This window comes from Natator depressus, chromosome 2 (assembly GCF_965152275.1).
Source record: "Natator depressus isolate rNatDep1 chromosome 2, rNatDep2.hap1, whole genome shotgun sequence".
Lineage (NCBI taxonomy): Eukaryota > Metazoa > Chordata > Testudines > Cheloniidae > Natator > Natator depressus.
Genome location: NC_134235.1, coordinates 107345673 through 107370108, shown reverse-complemented (window position 1 = coordinate 107370108; position 24436 = coordinate 107345673). Strand labels below are relative to the sequence as shown.

At 41.6% G+C, this 24436-nt stretch overlaps 1 protein-coding gene across 1 annotated transcript in view; it reads right to left on the bottom strand.

Moving 5' to 3' along the window:
* Positions 1-158: 158 nt before the first annotated feature.
* KIF13A (kinesin family member 13A) overlaps positions 159-24436 on the bottom strand; it is a 187819-nt gene continuing 163541 nt past the window's right edge. The window contains exons 31-40 of the mRNA XM_074944806.1: positions 24246-24422; positions 16434-16526; positions 14816-14972; positions 14502-14575; positions 13854-13901; positions 12324-12435; positions 11158-11309; positions 10484-10588; positions 4065-5181; positions 159-2245 (exon numbers count right to left, since the gene is read on the bottom strand). Coding sequence (XP_074800907.1) covers positions 1959-2245; positions 4065-5181; positions 10484-10588; positions 11158-11309; positions 12324-12435; positions 13854-13901; positions 14502-14575; positions 14816-14972; positions 16434-16526; positions 24246-24422 — 2322 coding nt within the window. The 3' untranslated portion in view covers positions 159-1958. The remainder of the gene's footprint in view (positions 2246-4064; positions 5182-10483; positions 10589-11157; positions 11310-12323; positions 12436-13853; positions 13902-14501; positions 14576-14815; positions 14973-16433; positions 16527-24245; positions 24423-24436) is intronic.

The following is a 24436-nucleotide window of genomic DNA, read 5'->3' as shown; positions in this document are numbered from 1 at the left end:
TATTAACACAAGCAAATGTATCCCCAAAATATCTGAAGTAAAAGCACATTTTGTATTCATGAAAGCCTAGAATAAATACAAGTGTGTGTGTTATAAACACCATCGTAAACCAAAATAACATTGTATTTTTACCATAAAATAATGTCCACGTTAGTCTTCAAATGATCCAAAATAGTTGTTTGGGGCAAATACTATAAATTTTTTAGAAATTTTTTTTAAAAAGTTTTGTTAATTTATATCCTTTAGATTTAAAATACTGTTTTGATATAAACATTTGGATATGTTCTAGGATCGCTTATTATCCTTGATAAAATACTTTTTCACAAAGGAATTCTTCAGTTACAATCCTCATGATAATTTTTTCCACTGATACAGCTTGATCAGTTCTGGGTGGACATCGATACTGTGAACTGTTGCTCTATGTATGTTCTTTTCCAAAAAGCAAATCATACATTTGGGCACAGCCAGATGCATTATATTCTGTCATTACTGAAACCCTATATTACACGAGCCAGTCAAAGGTATCAGTGATTTATACTGTCCACTCTTCCACTTCTAAAAGGTATAGTCTCTTTTTACCATGTATATCTCTCAAGAGGTGCATACAGTATATCCCACTGGAGCACCAAAGCTGTGAACTAGCAAACTCATTAAACCTAATTTTTGATAATGAATCCTTAAATACAGTATTGAAGTCAAATACAAGCAAAACAATCTTTTTTAAAATCTGAAACAAACAGTCTGTATTCTAAAACACAAAAGATCTGTACCCATTAAATACAGTAAGTTGGCAGAAATAGAATATAAATTACAGTTCTTTACAGTAAATAGTAAAACACTAGAGTCAGCTTAATATACACAAAATCAAAGGAACAGCAGCAGCTTTTCAGTAAGGTCCCAGGTATCTCACTCGTTCACTTGGCTAAGAAATAAAGAAAAACAGGTACAGCAGGCCATTCATTTCACTCATTTTTACCACTTGTTACTTTACAAATATCCAGGACATTGTACAGCCATCTACAATATCTACATGTGGAACAGCTTTCTCAAGAATGCACAAGCACTGTACATAAGTCCCTCCATCATTTCCATTATTAAAATAGACTTTACAGATTACAATTATTTTAGAATGTTCCATTTTAGCTTGATCATAACCAGCAAAAATAACAGTGCAAGGTTTGCAGTTGTGATCCATTACTGCTGCTTTGTTTCCCCATTTGCCTAAAAGCCATTTTTAAAGGAAATGTTGTCCTCACTTCCTTGCAGTAATACTGTTTCTGCAATCAAACTGCCTGGCTTGGGTTAGCATATGAAATTCCAAACATACAGGCTTGACATTGATAGTATTTTCAACACAATGCCAAATCACCACAGTGGCAGGCCTCTAGGAAGACAAAAAATATATATGAAGCAGTCAGATATTTCAGTGTACTTAAACACAGGACATAAGGCAGCATGGTGCCCAGTGATAAAAGAAACATGGCACCAAGCTAATAGTTAAAACAAACGTTTACAATAAAAACAAGATATAAACAGCAAATGTGTCAGTCTAATACAAGTTCTTTGGTAATTAAGAACAGCATAGTGTAGCTTTTTCAAATGTGGTTTTACATCCCTTTCCCCAAAATAATTTTTTTTTTTTGTTTAAAATACATCTCCCAAGTTGCTGTGTAACAAATAGTCCAGTACCTCATAAGTATCTACAAAACAGCTTTAACTGTATTTTAGTGTGCAGCCATATCTGCCTATTGGCAGACTAACTATAGATACACATTAATATATATATAATATATATATATATATATATATATATTATTTATAAAAAAAATAGAGAATTAAGTCCATGACTCTACAGAGTGCACATTCAGTATGGACAGATGAAAACTGTACAACGACTTTTAAAATCCTTAAAGGTTTCTACACTTTGATGTGTGTAGCAAGTGCAAAAATACTACGGCTTATTTAATCCAAGACTTCCTGTTCTCTTGTTTCCTCGAAAAAGCAGAAGCCGCTGCATCTCCTGATTGACAGAGGGGTGCTTCTCCTGCTTTAGAAGAGGATGATGACCCCTGAAGTACAGAACTTTTTCGCTTCTCTAAACTTGAGGATGCCTGAGATTGTGAAGTGCTACTGCATCTCTTTGTTGAAACTGGTGATTTACTGAGGCGGCCGGGACGAACAAACAAACCATGTTGTGGCTTGCAGTGGAAGTACTCTCTACCTTTTACAGTTCCATCATGTTTCCCTTAAATGAAAATAAATACATGGCATTAATTTTCAATACTTAGCCATCATGTGCAGTTACAGAACATATATGTGGTGATTATCCTGAAAATACTCTGAGTACTCAAGCTTAAAGCTCTTAGTGGTGAGAGCAAAAGTACGTAACACATGAGTGGGGAAGCATTCTGAGCAATGACAACTCCCCACACTAACTCTTAGCTACCATTTATTCCATTTACAAAAGCAAATGTTGTTTCAACATCAGAATTGAATATTTAAAAAATAAAAATTCAGTTTGTTGTCCAAAATCTGGCTTCTTAATTTTTCTAAAAAACCACTAACTCCAATAGTCTGTACGTAATTTCTATAAAAAGCTTTTACACACAAATAGCATTGGTTCCCTTTCTGCTCCAATATTCTCATCAAAATGAAAGTTGTACTGATAAAATCAAGGTAAAAAAGAGTTTTAAAATAGCACTTTAAACACTTCTCTTTACTATTGTTCTAATGAAAAGTGATCTCTGGCAAAGATAACAGGCAGCAGCTGAAACAAACATTTGAACTCTTCAGCTGCTGGTTCCTATAGTCAATGGAGGTGAATGCTGAATTGGCACCATGAGGTTGTTTTAAATGCTGACAGTTTTAAAAGGTTTCAGTTACCTTAACTTCCCCCAACTACAAAAACATGGGAACAAAGGGGAACCAATGGCAGCTTGTATGACCTGAAGTATGAAAAAACACTTTGCATAAACCAAGTAGAACAGTTCTTTGTTTAAAATAACTGAAAACAAAAACATTTAAAAATTAGCTCTTCAAAAAACCCTGTAAACTTAAACAGTAATATACTACGCTAAGAAAGGTGAGTATATAAAATAGTCCCGCTTCCTGACTGGTTTGGTATTTCCCAACACTATAGTTACTTCTGGGGGGAATTCTGCATCACTTCGGAATTCATGTCCCCCACAGAAAATACATTCTGCCAGAGAGGCATTGCAGTTATGCCTTTTGCCCAACAGAGGCTGCTGTGGCACCAGAACAGAGGGCAGCTGGCTTACCTGGTGTAGCAGCCAGCAGCTGATAGGGAAGAGGAGAGTCTGCATTTCCTCACAGTGCCCTTCCTCACAGTGCCCTGCTGTGTGTGTGTGTGTGTGTGGGGGGGGGGCACACAGACTGAGGTTCAGAAGGGCTAGTGAGGGGGACAGACTGGGGCAGGGACTGAATGGGAGCGAGGGTACAGGGACACATGGGGACAGGGCAGATGTGCCTGACTGAATGGGAGAGGCTAGAGGTCAGCCAGGGACTGCATAGGAGAGACTCCCCAACCCCTAACAATCCCTCCCCACAAAAAACCTGTTCCATACTTCTGCCACCCACACCCAACAACCCTCCAGGTTCACTCTCAGGCTCCTGCCCACCAATTACTTCCCTTTTCCTCCACTGCTTTTGACTCCCTCAAGCTTTTGCACTGCTTCTGAGGGATGTGGGAAATAAGTTTCTGTACTGTAGTTTAAATGAATTATTACTGAAAGTTCTGTATTAATATGCCTAGTGAGGAATCTATTTGTCAAAAAACATTTCTTGAATCTTTTTGTTGTCTGTATTGTTACAGACATATTTATTCCACAATACCTGTCAGCAAGTAATTTAAACTGGTGTGATTTTACTGTGTTATTCTGAGAAATAAAATATGCAGAATTTTAAAATTACTGTGTGCAGATTTTTCAATTTTTTTAGTGCAGAATTCCCCGAGGAGTACATAGTGTGCGAATATACAGTGTAACCTTACATTATGTCACAGGACTGTATTTATAACCCACAGTATCTTATTTGTGGTTACTTACCCAACTGAACGCTTAGTTCAACTCCAACCCAGATTCCAGCTGAAAAATCCACTGGTCCAATGTATCTCACTGTGCCTGTCTTATTACTTCCTAAACATACTTGTTCTCCCACTGCCACCCAGCTAGGCAAAGTGTGGGCTTGGTCTGCAGAAGCACCATCTTCAGAGTCAGAAACATCTAAATGGTTCTTTGTAATGAAATCATTAAGGGAAGAATCAGGATATGTCTGACAGTATGAAGTCTCTTTTACTAATACAGAAAACAGAGGGCTTTCAATGGCATTTGACAGCTGGTAACCCACAGCCACAGATTCCAGCTGGCCTAAGCGAATGCCCTCTTTGTAAGTGTTTTGTGATAAATCCGAGGCACTGTCCACCCCAGCAGTTGGTATTTCTTTCCTTTTATTAGAGGAACCAGCGGAACATAACTTTGGATCTACTGACTGGTCAAAGTCCTTTCCATCTTCAACACCCATGAATTCTGTAAATGAATGATCTTCGACAACATCTGAAGTGTGCTCAATTGTTGCTTCCCGGGATGAAAACTCAATTTTGTCTCGCATGTTTTTGCTAGTTGAAGAATCTAAACCTGAACAAGAGCCAGCTCTATGTAACATCTCAGAGTTTTTGTTAGTGGTATTTAGGGATGGTGGAACCTCTTTTGCTAAGGCACCGTTTTCTTTGAGTGGTGACACATGTATCTTATCTCTAGCTAAGCTCCTTTCTGGAAATTCCCTGTTCAAAGATCTCATATCATATGCAAGACATGGTCCTGAATGATCACTGGAGTCCAAATCCTTCATCTGATTGGCTAGCTGGTCTGTGCTATCACTACAGGGAACAAGCATGTCAGACAGTGTAGCATTAGAGGCACTGTGTGAAAAGTAGCCACTAGTAATACTGCTAGTGGTGGGGCTGCGGGATACCTCTTTCTCAAGGACACGAGAATTCATGAAGTCTGTTTTAGTGGAAAACCATTCTCTGTTCTCCAGGCTAGCATTGTAAACACTGAAGTCAGCAAACTCCTCAGGTACATAAGGCCGAAAATTATGAAAACCCTGTGAGCTTATCAGCTTCTTATTAATGGCCTCCAACTCACTGTCCTCTTCATCAGAGTCCTGCAAAAATTAGACATAGTTACAGAGGGTTAGCTCTTTATGAAATATTTTCTAGATTAAAGTTTCAAAAAAATTCTCTTCATTGATTTAAGTACTATCCCACAGCTTATATTGTGCAATATTCCAAATTAATTTGTCTCCTAAATATCAAAAGAGTGAAGAAAAATAATTTTACATCCTTTAAACAAAGAATGAGTCACCTCTGAATCGCAATTAGTAACTAACAGAGAAAAAGAAGCCACTGAAAGTGCTGCCCAATCAATATTTTCTAAGCTGCTCATTTTAATGAAATTCATGAAGTGTCCAAAATATTTTTACCCCTGAATTTATATGTAAATAGACCAAACACGTGTCACTTAATGAGTCATGTTCCGAGTCACTTACTGAGTACAAAATAGGTTTTTGTCAAATGCTGTTCCTGGAAACCATACAATACGTTGCAATTCTTTTCATGACACAGACCAACTATAAATACATTCATTTTATAGAGTAATCTTTTTATGATAACTTCATCACATAAGATATCTAAGACTTTTCTACATGGCGAGTTAGTGCGCAGCAACCCAGGGCACGAATCCACGGTACACCAGCTTATCTTGTACTAAGTTGCTACATGAACACAGTATGAGTCCTATAGTGCAGCTTAGCATACCTTCTGAGACTCTTTTAGAACCCCCTTTCCTGTACCTCCCACCATATAAAAATGCTTACATTCTCAAAATATAAAAGTAAACTCTTAGTGGGGAGAAAATTCAGAAAATCTCAAAGTACTTTGGTTTTGGAATTATGGAAATATCTTAAATATTTTACTATTTCTGCTTTTGAAATTCTTTTAAACTCAGTCATAAATCTTCATTACACACAAAAAAAAAAAAGCAAATCAACATACATTTTGTCACTGTTTTAGCTGTTGTACTATATTTTTCTTAAGTGCCAATGTATAACTTTTTGTGCAAGTGGTATTTTGATAGAGAAAAGCATGGGTCAGTTACCAAGAAACACAGGACTTCAGTTTAAATTTTAGAAATACAGCTTAGAAAAATTACACATTTATTTCAGCACATAACACTAACATATCTACTGTAATAGTAAAAAGAAAAGGAGTACTTGTGGCACCTTAGAGACTAACCAATTTATTTGAGCATGAGCTTTCGTGAGCTACAGCTCACTTCATCGGATGCATACTGTGGAAACAGTTTCCACAGTATGCATCCGATGAAGTGAGCTGTAGCTCACGAAAGCTCATGCTCAAATAAATTGGTTAGTCTCTAAGGTGCCACAAGTACTCCTTTTCTTTTTGCGAATACAGACTAACACAGCTGTTACTCTGAATACTGTAATAGTGGTAGTCTTGCACTGCAGAACACAAGCAACACCCCTCATGGTGTATAGCACTCATTTCTCTAACTGTAGAATATTGACATTTTAAAGATACAAGAGAGTGCTCATTATGCAATGATATCTAACAATGTTCCTACAGTACTACTTCTTCTACACTAGGTCCATTTTAATATATTTAAAAAGGCACCCTCCACCCGCATAATTTGTCATCCTTACACAACTGCTCTTCTCAATTATAACATAGTTAAGGTACACAAAAAGACGCCTGAAATGATTCCCTGATCCAGCCAAACACCTAAGCACATGCTCCTAAGATGTTCTAATTCATGGCAGGGCTACAAGAATGACCTGTGATTGGCTCCCTGATTTCCCACCCCTTGCCTCAAGCAGATTCAATAGAGGAGAGAATCTGGGCCAAAATGTTTGCTTTTTTAATTATTTTATGTTTATTGATTGGATTTTTTCACTATAGTCATCACCATAGTATCCAAATGTCTCAAACATTAATGACTTCATCCTCAATGCCGGTGTGAGGCAGGGACGTATTATTAAATCCATTTTAAAAATGGGGAAAATGAGGCACAGAGACTAGCGTGATTTGCCCAAGGTAATACAGGATGTCTGTGGTAGAGCTAGGAAGAGAATCTAGGTCTTCCTAGTCCCACTCAGATGCCTTGACCAAAACAAACCATCCCACCTTTCCTTCAGTTTTCACTTGAATGTGTTTTAAGATTTTTTTTTTAAATTCTGCACTCTGAGAGGTGAGAAAAAAATTTAAAACTTATTTATTTTAGGTATTTATACTGTGCCCATCACTGTAGTATCTAAGCACTAAACATGGTACAACTAGTACTAGTGCTAATGCCACTTACAGCCTGTTTGAAATACATTATTAAATAAAGCTATGGAACTTTAGAAAAAGCATACAGAACAACCAGTCTGTTCATTTTGTTAATTTCAGAAAGAAGCAATTCTCTAAAATGTCCTCTGAGGCACATATTTAGAAGGCCACACTTATGAATATTTGATTAAGTGGTCTCTCTCAACTACAAGAGAGTTTTCACAGTGAGTTTTTAGAAACTTCCTACATGGTTTGATCCTTATGAGTGATGAACATTTTTCACCATGATGCTTTTTTGTAGCTTGGCTCTCCTTAACATTTTAGCCTGTCACCTGTGCAGTGCTCAATACATATAGAAAACCAATAGTATGAGTAACTCAAATAATGTTATTGCCAATGGAGAACTGGATCCTGGGTTGAATAAATTCTGCAAGTCATACTAAACTTTCACTGACAGGGAAAATGTTTGAATGCTTTAAGGCAGGTGGTCCTACTGGTTTGGGTATGCCTGAGCTGACTATAAAAGCTAAGCAGATTTCAGCTCTGTTAGTATTTGGTCAAGTGATTATTTGTTGTTTCTTTGTAACAGTATTAGCTACTCTTAACAATTTTATATGTATACATTTCAATGCGGATTTTATTTTTAAATATTTTACTTATTGATGTTTGGTCTGGAGGCTGGTGGCAGTGCTACATAGTGTCACGTGAGAGATGTGGGACTGATTTCTGTTCCTATTATCTTGTTCTTCAGGGGTGAAATCCTGACCCCACCAAAGTCATCAGCAAAATTCTTATTGACTTCAATGAGACCAGGATTTCACTCCATGCCTTAAATAGACAAAACTACAACAGCCACTATACTTCCATGGGTTGAGAAGCTGTCACCTCTTATAATCTAAGCAAAATTGGGCCTAGGCAAAACTGGATAATGCCCCTCCCATGTACATGCATAGTGTGTAAAACATGTCTGTTTTGTGCATCACAGATTATCTGATATTTTATCTCCTATGAAACTTTTTTCAGTAGCTCTGCTTACATCCCCCCTCCCCCACTTTTTATTTAATATTTTTCCTGTTAATGTTCTTTCCTTTAGAAGAAATTTATTAGGAAATTCAGAGCTAAAATTCTAACAGCATCTTTTACTCAGCTTCCTTACACTTATGTGTAATGTTCTTTCCTTACATGGTCACACATTATGCTGTATAGACAGTATTGAAAAATGTTACATATGTGTACATTTGAGTGGAAGAAAGTGCAGATACTACAAATCATTAGTATACAGTTCAATTTATTTTTAGTCTTATTAGAGAAGTATTTTAAGAGCATGAAATATTTTTTCTTCATACTTTATGAGCATCTATGGTTATATAAAACATAGTTTATAATACCTGAATAGCACATCATATTCTCTACAGTTGTGTGATCATATAGTAAAAGACCCTTCAAATAAGACATACCACCCAGAGGGACAGAGTTAGGGTTATTTTCAAAACATTAAGGGAAAACACTATTTTCCTAGCAAATATTGTATGTTTGCTGATAACATATCTAGTTGAATATGAGCTACTGCACATTCTCCATAGAAAGATTAGTTTCTAATTCAGATTATATCATCAACAAAATAAGAACCAAAAAAGAAATTCCAGAAGGACATGCTTGGAAAGGAGCACGAGCCAGGTGTCAAGGAAAGCAAAAGGAGCCAGAAGCACCAAAAACAGACTCCAGAGAAATGGTAAGAAGTATGTGGCAGCAGAAATTAAGAAGAAAGAACTGCAAATAGCACATAGGGGAGCAGCAGTAGCACAGGGATTCAGAGAATGAGAAGTGACAGCACAGTAAAACTGTGACATCTTGCTGATGTAAAGAGCCTTTTATGCCTTCTCTGAATTTAGCAGAGATAAATCCAAGTATCTGAAAGCGCTGAAATTCTTAATTTAGGGGTCACAAGTAGCCCTTAGACTCCCAGCTATTGTGTGACTAATTTCAAACAAGGCACACATTATTTAGTGGTTACACCACTGGTGCTTTACATTCAATTTTCACAGCATCAAGTTTATTGCCTACTGCTGGTATGAGATCTGCTGGAACAAGATTAGAAATGTTAACTGCAAACAGTTTTGAAATGCCCACACAATATTCAAACATTTAATCTGACCTTATTTCATGCCACGACACACATGTATTCCAGCACATACATACAATATATGCCAGTTAACCTATGTTTTAGGTTTAATGCCATATTGCCTTGCTTTTTGAAGATTTAGGCCAAATCCTTAATGTTAATATTGTTGTTTGTGGTTCAAGGTCTATTTATTTTTCAATGTTATGAAAGGAGGATAAAAAGACAAAAATCAAAACTACACTCCCCACAGAATGTGTGAATTTCTGAGTCAGGCCAATCAAATGGCATGTAAACATGTTTAAAAATGTATAACATTTTACCTTAGTTAAAAAAAAATAAAAAATCTGCTGTCCATTTTGTAAATACATATTCAGTCTTCATTTAGAATTCTTGTTATTTACATGGAGTCCTACAGCCCTATCTACCATACAAGAAAAATGCTGAAGCACCTGTCATAGACGCTGCGCTAGTGGGGGTAGCATTTAAAAATTTAACTAGGCAACTAATAATAAACGATTTCCACAATCTAAAAATGGTGAAGACAGGGTTGTCTGTTAATTAAGAGCTGCAATCTTATTTTAGCCACAGCACTTCAACATCAGGCAACTTGCTTACAAAATAAGGCCACCACTAAATGCAAGATAACTTACACCAAATGGGATCATTCCATTTACTTTGATGTACAGTCACAAAACCTGAGTACATTAGAAAGATTTCTAAAAGTACTTTTTACCTATTTCACCATTTGCACACTGCAACCCTTAAAACCGATTTTTCCCCTGATGGGTTACACATGAGTGATCAAAGAATCAATTGAGTTACTGCAAATTATAGATTATCTTCACAAGAAAGCAACAGTACATTATAATAGCCAGTTTTAAATTTAAAACACACCAAATGCACATCACCTTCCCCCCACTGCAGCTGTAGCATAATCGCCCGTGAAAGGACCTTAAACCCACCACCAGGCATTATGACAGAAACAGATACAAACTTACAATCTTCTCTTCATGTATGCTATTGTTTTCTACTGGCATGCTGCTGGCATTACTTCCTGAGGGCACAACACAGCCAGCGTTATGTACCTGAGGTGAAGGCATGCTCTGAAAATGTTAAGACACACAACACGTCACATCACACAAAGAAGACACTGACAGCTGAGTATAGTATTATACCCATGCAAGTTAGAAAGAGACAAGGACATCTTACTAAAGTGAAACACATAGGCAGAACACATACCGTACCATGGTTCAAGTTAATACAGTTAAAAAGAAATTTGTGCAATCTTCTGAATGGTGTTTTAGGTTAGAAATAAGGTGTCAGTTATGGATATCCTAAAAACACCACTTTGAAAAAATTCTGCCACCGTTTTATAAAATAAAAAATATTCAAGGGACACTTTTTTTAAACAACGAAAAAATGAATATCATTGTTTGAAAAAAAGAACCAATATATTCCATACAAAAATACTTACCAAAAAGGTGAAACTGGCCCAATTCCAATGAAAGAGAGCAATGCTTGAAGCACACACCAGTCATTACCAACACAGGATCACAACGTTTTCATGCTATGGATACATGCTACAAACCATTTGCTAGGTACAGCAATTTACTCTTTACTCATAAATAAAGATTGATTGAGAGTTTTGCTTTACTCAAAAAAAAAAAATTACCTCTTGGCAAAGCAGAGGTCGAGTTTCGAGAGGGATCTTTCTTTTATGCTCCTCTTTTACGGGCATTAAGGGTTTGAAAAACTTTGGAGGCTGAGGAGAAAATGCTTTAAAAGGGCTGGCCATTAAGGCATGTGGATTCTCCGATATACAACCTAAGGGAAGACCAAAAACATAGTAGTTCAGTTGTGTGTAGTTATTGCACCATCTTCTTAAGTGCAAAGAGAATAATGTATAATCAGGGAAGGTCAAACAGCATATTAAGAAGGTTTCTGGCTACAAAAAGGGTGAAACCATGGCATTTACCCACTGGCCCAAGTAGAGGGTGGCACAGAGGTCCATGGGGGGAGGGATTATTCCACCTTAAGGAACAGCCTGGTGCATAGGACTGCAGGCTGGTGCAAAAGCTCCCCAACTTCCCCTTTCCTCCTCGGTCACAAGAAGAGACCTGCTATCCTTGAAATCACAATTACCAGATCTTTGCTTCCTCTGTCTCAGCATTCCCCTGCTTGGCTCCCTGATGTTGCTCTGCCCTGGAGCTAAGCCTGCATTCACAAATTATGTGACAGAATCAAGGAAGACTCAAAGAGAATTTAAAAAGGAGCCTATAAGCACGTGTAGTTCTCTGCCCTGCTCTGTACTTTCAATGGAATCCATACCTGCACTCCCCAATCACAATATCTTGTTACAATCTGATCCAAAGCAAATAAATTGTTGATGGTATAAGTATACTGACACACAAAAAACAAGCAACCAGGACATCTACGGAGTCAGGATTAGTTTTGAAGCGATATCTTCCAATAAAATCCATGCCATTGTAACTAATTTTTTTAAATCCACAAAACAATATAGAAACCCCTTTTTTGTTCTTTCCAACCCTCCTTATTTTGGTTCTCATTTCTTTTCGCCTTGTTGTTTTGCTTCTTCAGCACATTTGTCTCTTCTCTTTTCCTTCTTGGAGGTCTCTTCCTCTTTTTCTCTCCTTGCTTCCATACTGTCTCAGTTAGGCTCTTCACTAAGCAGGTACTTTTCCAAAGTATAGGCTCTGTGCACTGCACATGAACTTTGAACCCTGCATTTTATTTTCATCATCCTCATCTCTTGTTGCAATATTTTGCTTTTTTCTCTAAGAGCAATTTAAAAGGCATATATATATTTGAAAGACTTACCACCAGCATCTTTATTTCTGCGAGGGGAATCCCTCGGTAAAGTACCGTAACATGATACATCTTGATAACTGGAAGAACAGTCGGATATATCGAGGTGGCTTTCTGACCAACCCTAAGGAATTTTAAAAAATGCACACTAATCAAGACAAAAAAGAAACTAATAGGCAAAGTCAAAGTTCAAAAGTTTTTAATTACCTCACCTATGCAATTTTAAACTTACTGGTTTAACTGTGTCACTGCCCATACATTTTCTGGTTACAAAGTATTAATTAGTGAACAGGCACACAGCAGTCAGAGACATGAGTTAAAATAACAAAGACTGTGTCTACAGTGCAATCAAAGATGTGACCACAGCACATGCAGACAAACTGACGCCAGCTCTGCTCCAGCTAGCTTAAAGAGTAGCAATGAAGCCCTGGCAGCACAGACTTGGAGTGCATACCCAGGCTCCCAACGGGGGTCGTACAGCCTATACTGCCACCATAGCTGTACTGCTATTGTTGTTCTAGCTACCTGGAGCAAAGCTAGCTAGGGTATGTCTACACGTGCGGTAGTCACATACTGCAGTGTACACGTACCAAAAGGCAGCCTATACATGTGAATCTTATCCTAAACTTGCAAGGAAAGAGTGAAGTTTAGATAAATTCCACTCAGCCTAAACACCCCTACTCTTAGGCTGGGAGAGAGACAGCCCTTTGCAGCATTCTCTCAGTCTCTCTGTTGAACACTCATATCCAACCACTGCTCACCCCCTTTCCTCTCTATGCAGGGAGCTTTAACAGCTTAGTTCCCTTTTATGTTAGGCTAAGGTCTGGAAAAAAGAAATCTGCTAGCCTGGCAGAAGCCATGGAGGTGGGTATTTCCCAATTAATAGTTCCCCACTGTTCTGTTAAGAACCCTTGTTATTCTTTCTGGAGGTATCTTATCTCTGCTCTGTCAGTTTAATTTCCTGTTTGTTTCCCCCTAACAAGCTCCTTTGATTTAAGTCCATGCAGTTATGCAAAATTAATATCCAGACGATATACTGAAGCATATATAATATTCACAGAAATGTCTCACATTTTGTACAAAAACATCCTAGAGATTACTTCCTACTTACTCTCTCCCACAGCATAGAAGAGAAGAGAACCCTATTTATGCCTACCATAGAAGACCCTGCTCGCAATAATTATTTCAAAATACGGTTATTCATAGCATTGTTTTATCTGCAATATGACTAGGACCTCAGTCACACTAATCTGCACAGGAAGTTGACTGGCTCTAAGGATATGTTCTAAATTCTCCTACATCTTTCCAATCCCCCTCCCTTAGTTATGTCATGTCAGTTTCTAAAATTATGCTTTACTTAAGTTACAAATAAGTATCATCCAAATGACTATAAATGGTACACCTAAATGAAAACAAGTAATATGAATCCAAGATTCAGATAATGATACACTTCTGCTATGGTGCTTTTTTAGTTTGTTTTAGAAAAACAAGAGAATTGAAGATTTGTGCAACTTATTCTTCTGAAAATCCAAAATCATATACCTTATCATCTTCATCACAGCCAAAAAGATCTAATCGGCTAGAGGATACCTAGAAGACACCAGTGAACAGGTATGACAAAATATCTTGTGTTCATAGATTATAAGGCCAGAAGGGACCATTATGATCATTTAGTCTGACCTACTCTATGTGTCTACATCAATGATGTAGTCAGCTAGCAGAACTGCTGTTTTAATTGCATGTGAGAATAAATAAAGTAAGTAGAAGAGCAAATCGTATTCATAGATGTCATAGGGATCTACAAGATTCTTCATAAAATTTACTAGAAAAAACATGAAATCAATTGTTTAAAAGTGAAAACTTTAAAAACTTCTGGGCAGACTATTTTGACCACACCAGTAGAATGCAGGGATTTTGAGCAAGTACCCAAAACTGGCACCTGAGACCAAAATTCACCTGACAGAAGGAGAGAGAGATTTTAGATAAAATCCTTGATGTATTTATTTTTTTGCTATTAAATAGTTATCTTGACCCAATTCCCCCTTCATACTGACAGTTTTAGAGCTTCTACTAGTGCTAGCTCAGAATACATAGACACTTGGTGTGATAATGGTTAGGAAACGTTTTATCCACTCTATAAACTAAGGAAAGACCCATGTCTCTAGGACTATTTCAGAAAGACTTTCTTACATTGTGGACATTTGGTGTGCTGATGCTCCTCCGTATGTGTCTTGCCTTAGTAGAAAGTGCTTCTTTCACTGTGACTGCCTGTGAAAATATGGAATATTTTGACCTTTGTTTAATTCACTGAAGCTATAATTCCTCTACCCAGCAGCATGTTTAAGACAAGATTTGTCCATTTTACTGAAGTACACTCTTGCATAAGTCCACGTATCATGGTTTTGCCATCTATCTAGACTTTTTTTAACCTGATTTTCACCACAAACACCTCCTCAAAATCTCCCCAGTCTTAAAATTTCCATTGGATCTCCTCTCCTTGCTACTTGCCTGCCTTAGTCGTTCAAGACTTAGAATGTTCTCCACCTGCAACACACCACGTGTATATTTCTCTATATAAGTTTCACCATCAGATGTACCCTCATTCTCAGTTCTTGCTGCCATCAGGGCTAGAGTCTCACGATCCTCAATTTCTTCTGTAGCCTAAAATTATAAATTGTAAGATTTTTTTTAAATAGATACATTTTTTGAGATCCACTGATTTAAATGCACCATGATTCAATTATTCAGAATCTCTCAGTCTTGAGGACTAGACTGATCAATGCTCCCTCCCCAGAACTAAGACTGTCATGGTGGGGAAAGCTCTCCATATTTATCAGACACTACATCTCCCTCCAAATGTGACTGTTTAACCAGAAAAATAAAAAGGGTGTATGTAATGGGTTAACTATTTTATGACTATTAACTCTTCCTTCCTGAGTCTGTATAATCTTCATAGACTGTACATTGTAATTAGTATTATGTGAGGGTAGCAAGATGGGTGAGGTAATATTTTTGATTGGAACAACTTCCGTTGGTGAGTGAGACAAGCTTTCAAGTGCTCTTTTTCAGGTTACACCCTTTTATTTTTATTTTCAGATGTCCTAGTTCAGTGGTTCTCAACCCAGGGTACATGTACTCCTGCTGGTATGCAGAGGTCTTCCAGGGGGCACATCAACTCATCTAGATATTTGCCTAGTTTTATAACAGGCTACATAAAAAGCACTAGCGAAGTCAGTACAAACTAAAATTTCATACAATTACTTGTTTATACTGCTCTATATACTATATACACTGAAATATAAGCATAATATTTATATTCCAATTTATTTATTTTATAATTATATGGTAAAAATTAGAAAGTAAGCAATTTTTCAGTAATAGTGTGCTATGATACTTTTGTATTATTATGTCTTATTTTGTAAGCAAGTAGTGTTTAAGTGAGGTGAAACTTGGGGTACGCAAGACAAATCAGACTCCAGAAAAGGGTACAATAGTCTGGAAAGGTTGAGAACCACTGTCCTAATTGTTCTGAATGAGGAAAACCTAAATTAAAAACTGTTTTCCTTTAAAATCCTGTTTTTTGAAAATGGGTTTTAAACTAGGTACCAGTCTTGTATACATAAATATATATAATGATAGGTTTCAGAGTAGCAGCCGTGTTAGACTGTATTTGCAAAAAGGAAAGCAGTAATTGTGGCACCTTCATCCGATGAAGTGAGCTGTAGCTCACGAAAGCTTATGCTCAAATAAATTTGTTAGTCTCTAAGGTGCCACAAGTACTCCTTTTCTATTTATAATGATGTTGTACAAAGGAAATAAATTTTAAAAATGTCTGTAATAGTTTGTTCAAACCTGATACCCACGCTCTCAGTCCAGAAAGTAAAAAAAAAAGTTAACTAAATCAATAAAATCCTGCATCAGGCTAGATCTTCTACACTCTACAATTATTCAGATAAAAACATATACCGATTCATTTGGCACAGAGGAATCACATATACAACTAACAAGTTCTTTTCATATCAACAAAAACTGAATATTCAATTCCCACCCAAACAATATATCCTGCCCCAAAATATCGTTCTGCTCCTTTAACAGATTGTAAAGAAGTGCAGTATAATTTACCTTTGGTATATTGGATACTATTTCATAGGTCACACCACAGGAATAAAATATATTTTTCAAGGATATTCTCCTTTTCAGACTCTGGGTAAAACTCTAGAAATATAAAAGAATTTTAAATTACTGTATCCACAATGGTAATTTTTAGCATATAATTTTATTATTTTGCATACTTTAACGGTAAAAGAAAAAACACCCCTCTTAACATTTGTAAGTTCATTAATATTTTGATGCTTCTTCCTAGCATGAAGCAGTCACGTGTTTCTACACTTATGGGCCCAGCTTCCCTAAGCTGCAATTTGCCTTGCAATTTGTGTAGTTTTTTACATTTGTGCAAAGTATAAATTGTGAGTATAAACTGCAACCAAATGAGAACAGTAGCATTTTACACCTTCTTTGCACAGGTGTAAATGACTACACAATGAATAGGGAAACTGAGAATCAGATCACAATATATTTATTGTATGGATGTCAATCTCTCTCATTTTCTGGACCACAGGCTGCAAAATAACTTGGAAAATTTGTCTTCGACCATGTCTCCAGGACGATGAAGAGAAAGTTACTCACCTTGTGCAGTAACAATGGTTAAAGCTCCCTGCTTAGAGAAGAAAGGGGGTGAGTGGGCACCAGTGGCAAGAGACTTACCTTGTGCAGTAACGATGGGTCTTCAAAATGCGTGTCCCTATGGGTGCTCCACTGTAGGTGTGTGCGCGCTCCTGCACAGTCAATCAGAGAATTTCAATAGCAGCACGCACGGCTCCCCACCTGCCTTGAGGCTAGCTAGCATGTGCGGGCATTTCTCCTTCAGTTCCTTCTCTACTGCAGAGTCAGCTGGTGGAACTCTGAAGTAGAGGGGAGGAAGGAGGGTCATGGAGCACCCACAGGGGGACACATCTCGAAGAACCATCGTTACTACACAAGGTGAGTAACTTCCTCTTCTTTGAGTAGCGTCCCTATAGGTGCTCCAGGGCTGGAGAACCCACAGAAAAAAATCAGGGGGTGCTTAGCACCCACCAGCTGCCAGCTTCTCGCCCTGCCCCACCGGCAGCCCCACCGATCAACTCCTCTCCCTCAGCACCTCCCACCCACTGCGATCAGCTGTTCCGCTGCATGTAGGAGGTGCTGGGTCAGGGGAGAGAGTGGGAAGAGAGGGGACAAGGTGTGCTCGGGGGAGGGGGCAGAACTGGGGGGGGGAAGGTGGGGCAGAAAGGCGTGGGGTGGGAAAAGGGGTCGGGTGGGGGCAGAGCAGGGGGTTGAGCACCCCCCGGGCCCGGAGGAAGCCGGCGCCTGTGGTACAGAGGCCCTGAACTGGGCGTCTGAAGGCAAATCACTCACAATGGCATAATGTTCTGTGCAGATGCCCATGTAGCTGCTCTGCATATCTCTGATATGGGGATACCCTTAGAAAGGGTAAGCAACAAGGAGCCTGACCTTGTGGAATGTGTGCATACTGAAGATAGGTGTGTTACCCCCTGCAATTGGTAGCAGAGTTTAATACAGCCAGATACCCACATGGAGAGCCTCTGAGCTGACATCGCTGTACCTTTTGTCCTATCCACAACTGAAAGGAAGAGCCTCGGAGATTTTCTGAAGGCCTTTGTCCTAAGTAGAAGGCTACGGCTCTCCACACATTGTGTGTATTGAGGATGGTCTCTCTGTTATCCATATGAGGTTTTGGGTAGAATTTTGGGAGCTAAATGAGTTGATTCATGTGAAATGCAGAAATTATTTTGGAAGTGAACTTTGGGTGTGGTCTGAGTGTAAAAGGGGGATGTGCTATCAAAGCTGCTATGTCCCCTATCCTTCTGGCAGAAGTGATGGCGAGGAGGAAAGGTGAGCAATTGTTGCCAAGTGAACCTTCAGCAAGCTAACAGAGAGACCCAATTTCTTTAAGGGTAACAGATAGTCCAGAATCACCAATAGGGTGGCTGAATTAGTGGTGACATCCTTGGGTTGGCACCATGTCTGGAATCTCTTCCATTTCTGTAGATAGGTGCAACAAGTAGCACCCTTCCTACTGTGCAACAGTACCTCCTGTACTTCCTCTGAGCAGGATGTCTCTGTGTGCTGGAACCACAAAGGAGCCATTCTTTGAGATGCAGGACTCGTTCTATGACAGGAAGCAGGGAGTGATCAGTACGGTCACCGGTGAACACACCACCAGCTGAAACAGGTAAGGGTACCTTGTCTGTCTGGGCCAGGTGGGGGCAATCAGAATGTCTTTTGCTTTTTCCTTTTTTACCTTCAACAGGTCCTTTACCAAGAGAGGGAATGAAGGAAAGGTGTAAAGAATGCCATTGTCCCAAGGGAGAAGGAGAGCATCTCCCCTGGAGTGTTGTCCAATCCCCACTCTGGAGCAGTACCGCACACATTTCTTGGTCTGGTAGGTAGCGAACGAGTCTGGCAACCCGCACGGCCAGAATATATTGTGTAGAATGGTTGGTTCTACTTCCCATTCGTGGCAGAGGAGGAACTTGTGGCTGAGACTGTCAGCCGTTGTGTTGTGTATTCCCAGTAGGTAGGCCTCTGATAATAGGACATTGTAGGAGATGCACCAATTCCATAGCTTCAGAGCTTCTTGTGCATAAGGAATGAGACCTGGTACCTCCTTACCAGTTTATGTAGTACCTAACAGGCCATGTTGTCCATCATGACCTTCATATGTGTGACCTTGATCAGCAGGAGGAAGTGAGCACAAGAATTTCAGACCGCTCTGAGCTCTAGCAGATTGATGTGGAGATACTTCTCTGATGGGGACCATTTGCCATGAACAGTGCGACCACTGAGATGCGCTCCCCAGCCTATGGGGGACGCTTTGGTGGTCAGAAGAAGAGATGGGGAAGACTGAGCGAATGGGATCCCCATGCAAATGTTCATTGGGTCCTTCCACCAGTTTAAGGATTGTTTGACTACTGTCAGGAGCTTGTTTATATTGTCTTTGTTTGGTCTGTACACAGAGGTAAACCATGCTTGAAGGCACTTCATGAGTAGTCTACCATGACAATGACTGATGTGCCCGCAGCCATGTGTCCCAGAAGCTGAAGACAGTGTCCTGCCGAGATTTGACGCCTGGACTGTATTGTCTCTATCAATGAGGAGAGACTGAGAAATCTGTGATGTTGTAGGAGCACCGTCATTTGAATGGAGTCGAGGTTGGCTCCTATAAACTTTAGTTTTTGAACCAGTGTCAAGGTTGATTTTTGTTTGTTGATCTGTAGGCCCAGAAATAAGTCTTGTGTGGTCTGAGTGACCTGTGAAGGATTGTGTCCTGAGAAGGCAATTGTCCAGGTAGGGAAAAATCTTAATAACCTGAGAACGTAGATAGGCCACTCCTAGTGAAAGGACCTTGGAGAATACCCTGTGTGTGTGTGTGTGTGTGTGTGGGGGGGGTGTTATGAGAGGCCAAAAGAGAGTATTCTGTACTGGTAGTGGTCCTGGCCTAGTGAGAACCAGTCTCCTTTTTCTAACACTGGGATAATCACTGACAGCGTAACCTTCTTGAATTTCTGTGCTTTGACATACCTGTTGAGCACTCTGAGGTCCACTATAGGTCTCCAATCTCCATTTTTCTTCAGTATCAGGAAGTAACGAGAGTAGAAGCCTTTGCCCCTGAGTTGTGTGGGTACGCTGAGATGATTCACCTCTTGGTGTAGTAGAATCTCGTGAGAAGGGTCCTTGAAGAGGGGAAGGGGAAGGGTGTTTGGGAGCGGGAAGGAAGGAAAAGTGGATGACATATCCATTCTGGACAATTTCCAGCACCAGCTTTTCGGAGGTTATCCATTCCTAGCTGCTGCAGAATGGGGAAAGGCAATCGCTGAAAAAAGGAGGGGGGTTTCCCAAGGTGAGATTGTAAGGAGCATTCTCTTGGTACCTCGAACAACTCATCAAAAGTGTCGCTTTGAAATTGAGGGCTAAGACAAGGGTGGTGGTGGCCCTGATTATTTGAACTTAGAGAATTTTGATTTATTTCTCTGTGGCTCGTACGATCTCTGCAACAAGTATTGAGGCACGTATTATGATGATCTCAGCTTGAACTGTGGTTGAGGACTGTATTTTCTTTTGTAGGCTGTTGGGTATATCCCCCAGGGATCTCAGAGTTGCTCAACAATCCTTTAGCGTGTGGAAGGATGCATCTGTCTTCTCTGCTAATAGCTTTGTTCCCTCCTTAGGGAAGCTGGGCAAATGGAGCCAAGAGGTCCTCCTCATAACCACCGCCGTGGAGATTGAGTGCGTTGCCATGTCGGCCACATCCAATGCACACTGCAGAGACATTTTTGCCACTAGCTGGGCTTCGTTAATGATAGCCATGAATTGGTCTTTGTATGCATCCAGAAGCTGCTCAATAAAGGAGTTTAATTTTGCGTAGTTCTGATAATCATATTTGGCTAGTAAGGCCTAATAGTTCGCTATCCAAAACTGGAAGAATAGGTTTTTCTGCCAAACAGATCCAAGGGCTTCCCATCGCAGTCATATGGCGTAGACTTAAACTGGTATTGGGGAAACCTCAAATTGACCGCAACCACTATGATGGAATTTGGAGGTGGATGGGTGAACAAAAATCGTGCGCCTTCGCTGGCACATAGTACTTCTTGTCTGGCTGCTTACATGTTGGTGGGATGGACGCCGGGGTCTGCCATATGACCCTAGCAGGGTCTAGAAGTGCCTTAGGGAGGGCTACCCTGGTGGAGGTGGAAGAAAGTCCACCAGTTTATGATGAGGTTCAGACACCATGTAGTTGCACTTGTAGGGCCTCAGTCGCTCTTTGAATTAGGTCCTGGAATGACCTAAAGTCACCTGCCAGAGATGGTGAGGGGGAGACCCACCGCCTCATCAGGTGAGGATAACGAGAGGTGGGCTTGAGGAGCCTCTTGCTTTTTCACCTCCACTTCCCGTTCTTCCTCCAAGAATTCAGGAGGATCTGGTGCCCTTGATGTCACTGCTGAAGGAGGACATCTCTCTACCTGTTGGTAAATCACACTAGCGGCCTGTGAGGCTTATCGTCTCTGGGCCTGCCAGGCGTCCCAGTATGGCCATTGTGGGTAGGGAGCTGGCGGCTGGAACCATGGTTGCCCACACCAAGGAGGTTGAGGGCCGGGGTGGCACCCCTGGTATCCCTTGGTGGGACTGGGGTCTGCATGGTGGGTAGGATGATTGGTGAGAACCCAGTTCCTCTGTCTCTCTATCTGAGTCTGAATGGGAAAGAGGCATAGCAAGGTGTGGAATGCCACTGTCTCCACTGCTCCTGGCGAGTTCAGTACCAGGGCCCCAGCACTGGGAAGGGCCGAGTCTGGTGCATCACATACCAAGAGGTCCGATGCGCACCTGTAGTCCGCAGGTGCGGATGGTACTGGTATCAGTGCCGAAGGCTGCCGGTGCTGAGGAGCTTGCACTGAGGGAGTTGGTGATGTGGACCTGGTTGAATGATCCATCAGTGCAACGCGCACCAAGATTGGTGCCCGTGACCTCATTGATGTAGCCTTCGCTGGGGCAGATCGTCTATGTTTATCATGCCCTCGGTACTGGTATCTCTTTGCCTGTACCCATCGGGTCTTTGGGTGGTCCGACTGCCTCTGTTGGCTCAGTACTGTGCATGCCCTGGGTACTGACTCCAGGTGGCTTCACGCCATCGGTACAGAAGATACTGATAGAGGCAGAGAACATTTCCGGCTTGATCTGGACTCGCTATGGTGACTCACAGACCTCTTCTTACCAGTCTTTAATGAGCAGCTCACTTCCTTAGAATCACTTGCCCTCGACATAGAAGATTGCATTGATATCTCACTCTGGTACTCTGGAAATTGAAGGACCAACTCCATCAGCAGGAGTTTTAGCCTTAATTCTCTGTCCTTCCTTGGACCTGGGTTTTAGTTGCTGGCACCAACCACACTTTTGTGGATTGTGCTTCTCCTCGAGGCAGCGAATAAATGCCTGCGCATGCTGGCTAGCCTTGTGGCAGGCGGGAAGCCGCGCGTGCACAGGATGGACTGCTATTGAAATTCTCCAATCGACAGCATGGGGGTGCACACACAACTACAGTGGAGCATGCATAAGGACACTACTGGAAGAATTATAATTTTGACTCCTAACCAGAGGTGAAAATAAGCTGGTACGCCCCAGTATGGCGTACTGACAAGCAGTAGAGGCGAGTTATATGGGCTCATGACTCCAGCAATATTGAGGGCCCAGGGGCCCGGCTCCACCAATGTTTGGGGTTGGGTCTCCCCTGTGGTCCCACCTGCTGCCACCCCACGCCTCTACCGAGTGTCCCCTGGCCCCCCCTTGCTGCCCCTGCACGCCTCCCTGGGTCCCCGGAGCAGAGCATCCCTGTCTCTCTTCTGCAGCTCCATGCTGCCTCCCTGCATCAACTGCCGCCGCAGGGTCCTAATGACCCCAATCCATTACTGCCAGGGCAGGCTGTCCTTCCCCTGCCCTTCCCCCTCAGACCCTTTCATTTTCTGGCGGGACCCTCCACCAGTACAACTGCCCCTCCTGCCCCACGCTGGGCAAGGGCAGCCCCATCCCCCAGCCCCAGTGAGGCTGCAGTGAGAGGCAGCAGTAGGGGACGAGGTGCACATGTAATGGCAGTCCCACCCCCATGGCACTCACCACAGGGGAGGCGAGGGAGATTCCTGGACCTTGAAAGGGGCCCTAGAAGCATGTGCAGTGCCAGTGGTGGGGATGAGTGTGCTGGGGGAAAGGGGACCCCTTCCCCCAGAGCTCACTGATGCTGGCAGGGAGAGGGCTAGGGGGAGTCCTCCTCTCTGGCTCCAGTCTTGGGGCAGCCTGCCTCCACCCCAAACTCATCCCCAGCCCTGCCCCACCCCAGAGCTCATATCCCCAGCCAGAGCCCTCATCCCCCCACACCCCAACCCTCTGCCCCAGCCCTGAGCCTCTCCAACACCCCAAACCCCTCATCTCCAGCCCCAGCCAGAGCTCTCATACCCCCTGCACCCTAAACCTTTGCCTCAGTCCTGAGCCCCCCGCCACACCCCCATCCCCAGCCACAGCCCTGCACCCATCCCCAGCCACACTGCACAGCTCTCACCCCTGCACCCCCTCCCATCCCCAAACTCCCTCCCAGAACCTGCACCCCCTCCCTCTGCACCCCATCACATCCCCAAACTCCCTCCCAGAGCCTGCGCCCTGCAACCCTCCTGCACTCCAATCCCCTGCCCCAGCCCAGGGCCTGCACCCCAGACCTCCTTCCCCACCCAAACTCCCTCCCAGAGCCTTGGGGAAGTGGGGGGTGGAGTTGGGAGGGGGGAGCAGATTCTGGGCACCACCAAAATTTCTACAAACCTGCCACCCCTGCCAGCAACAGCCGGTGCGCCATACGGGGGCAGACCGGCTTCCCCAGGCGGCAATTTTAAGGGCCTGCGGCTCCCAGCAGCAGCTGGAGCTCCGGGCCCTTTAAATTGCCGCCAGAGCCCCGCTGCTGGAGCCCTGGGGTAGTGGCGGTGGGGCTCGGGTGGCGATTTAAAGGGCCCAGGGCTCCTGCCACTGCTACCGCCCCGGGGCCCTTTAAATCGCCGCTGTAGCCCCGATATGGTTTATATAGCAACCATAATTTTCATACTGTAGGTTGCTGGCAAAAGTATTATCTTGTTCCATGCTCTATGTGGAACCTCGATCAACACTCAGTTCTTTCATCACTAACTGAAATTTTCTCATTTAAGAGACCATTTTAGATAAATGAGGCTTCGGAGCCAAGAAAAATAAGCCAGTTGCAAAATGGAATAATACTAGGACAAGCACAAGACAAATAAAATTAAAAGCTATATAAGCAGATGTGAACATACAAATAAAACCCATTACCTGCTTGTTGTAAATATTGGCTGCAATCCTTTTACGCAGTACTAATTCCATAGCAGCAGGATGAGTAAGTTGCACAGTGATCTTCACTATTAAGTAAATCCTCTCATTTTGTGGTGTTACCCTGTTCAAATGCACTGAATCATGGACAGAAGAGTCCCAAGCAGCAGTGGCTGAAACCTAAGTGGACAAAT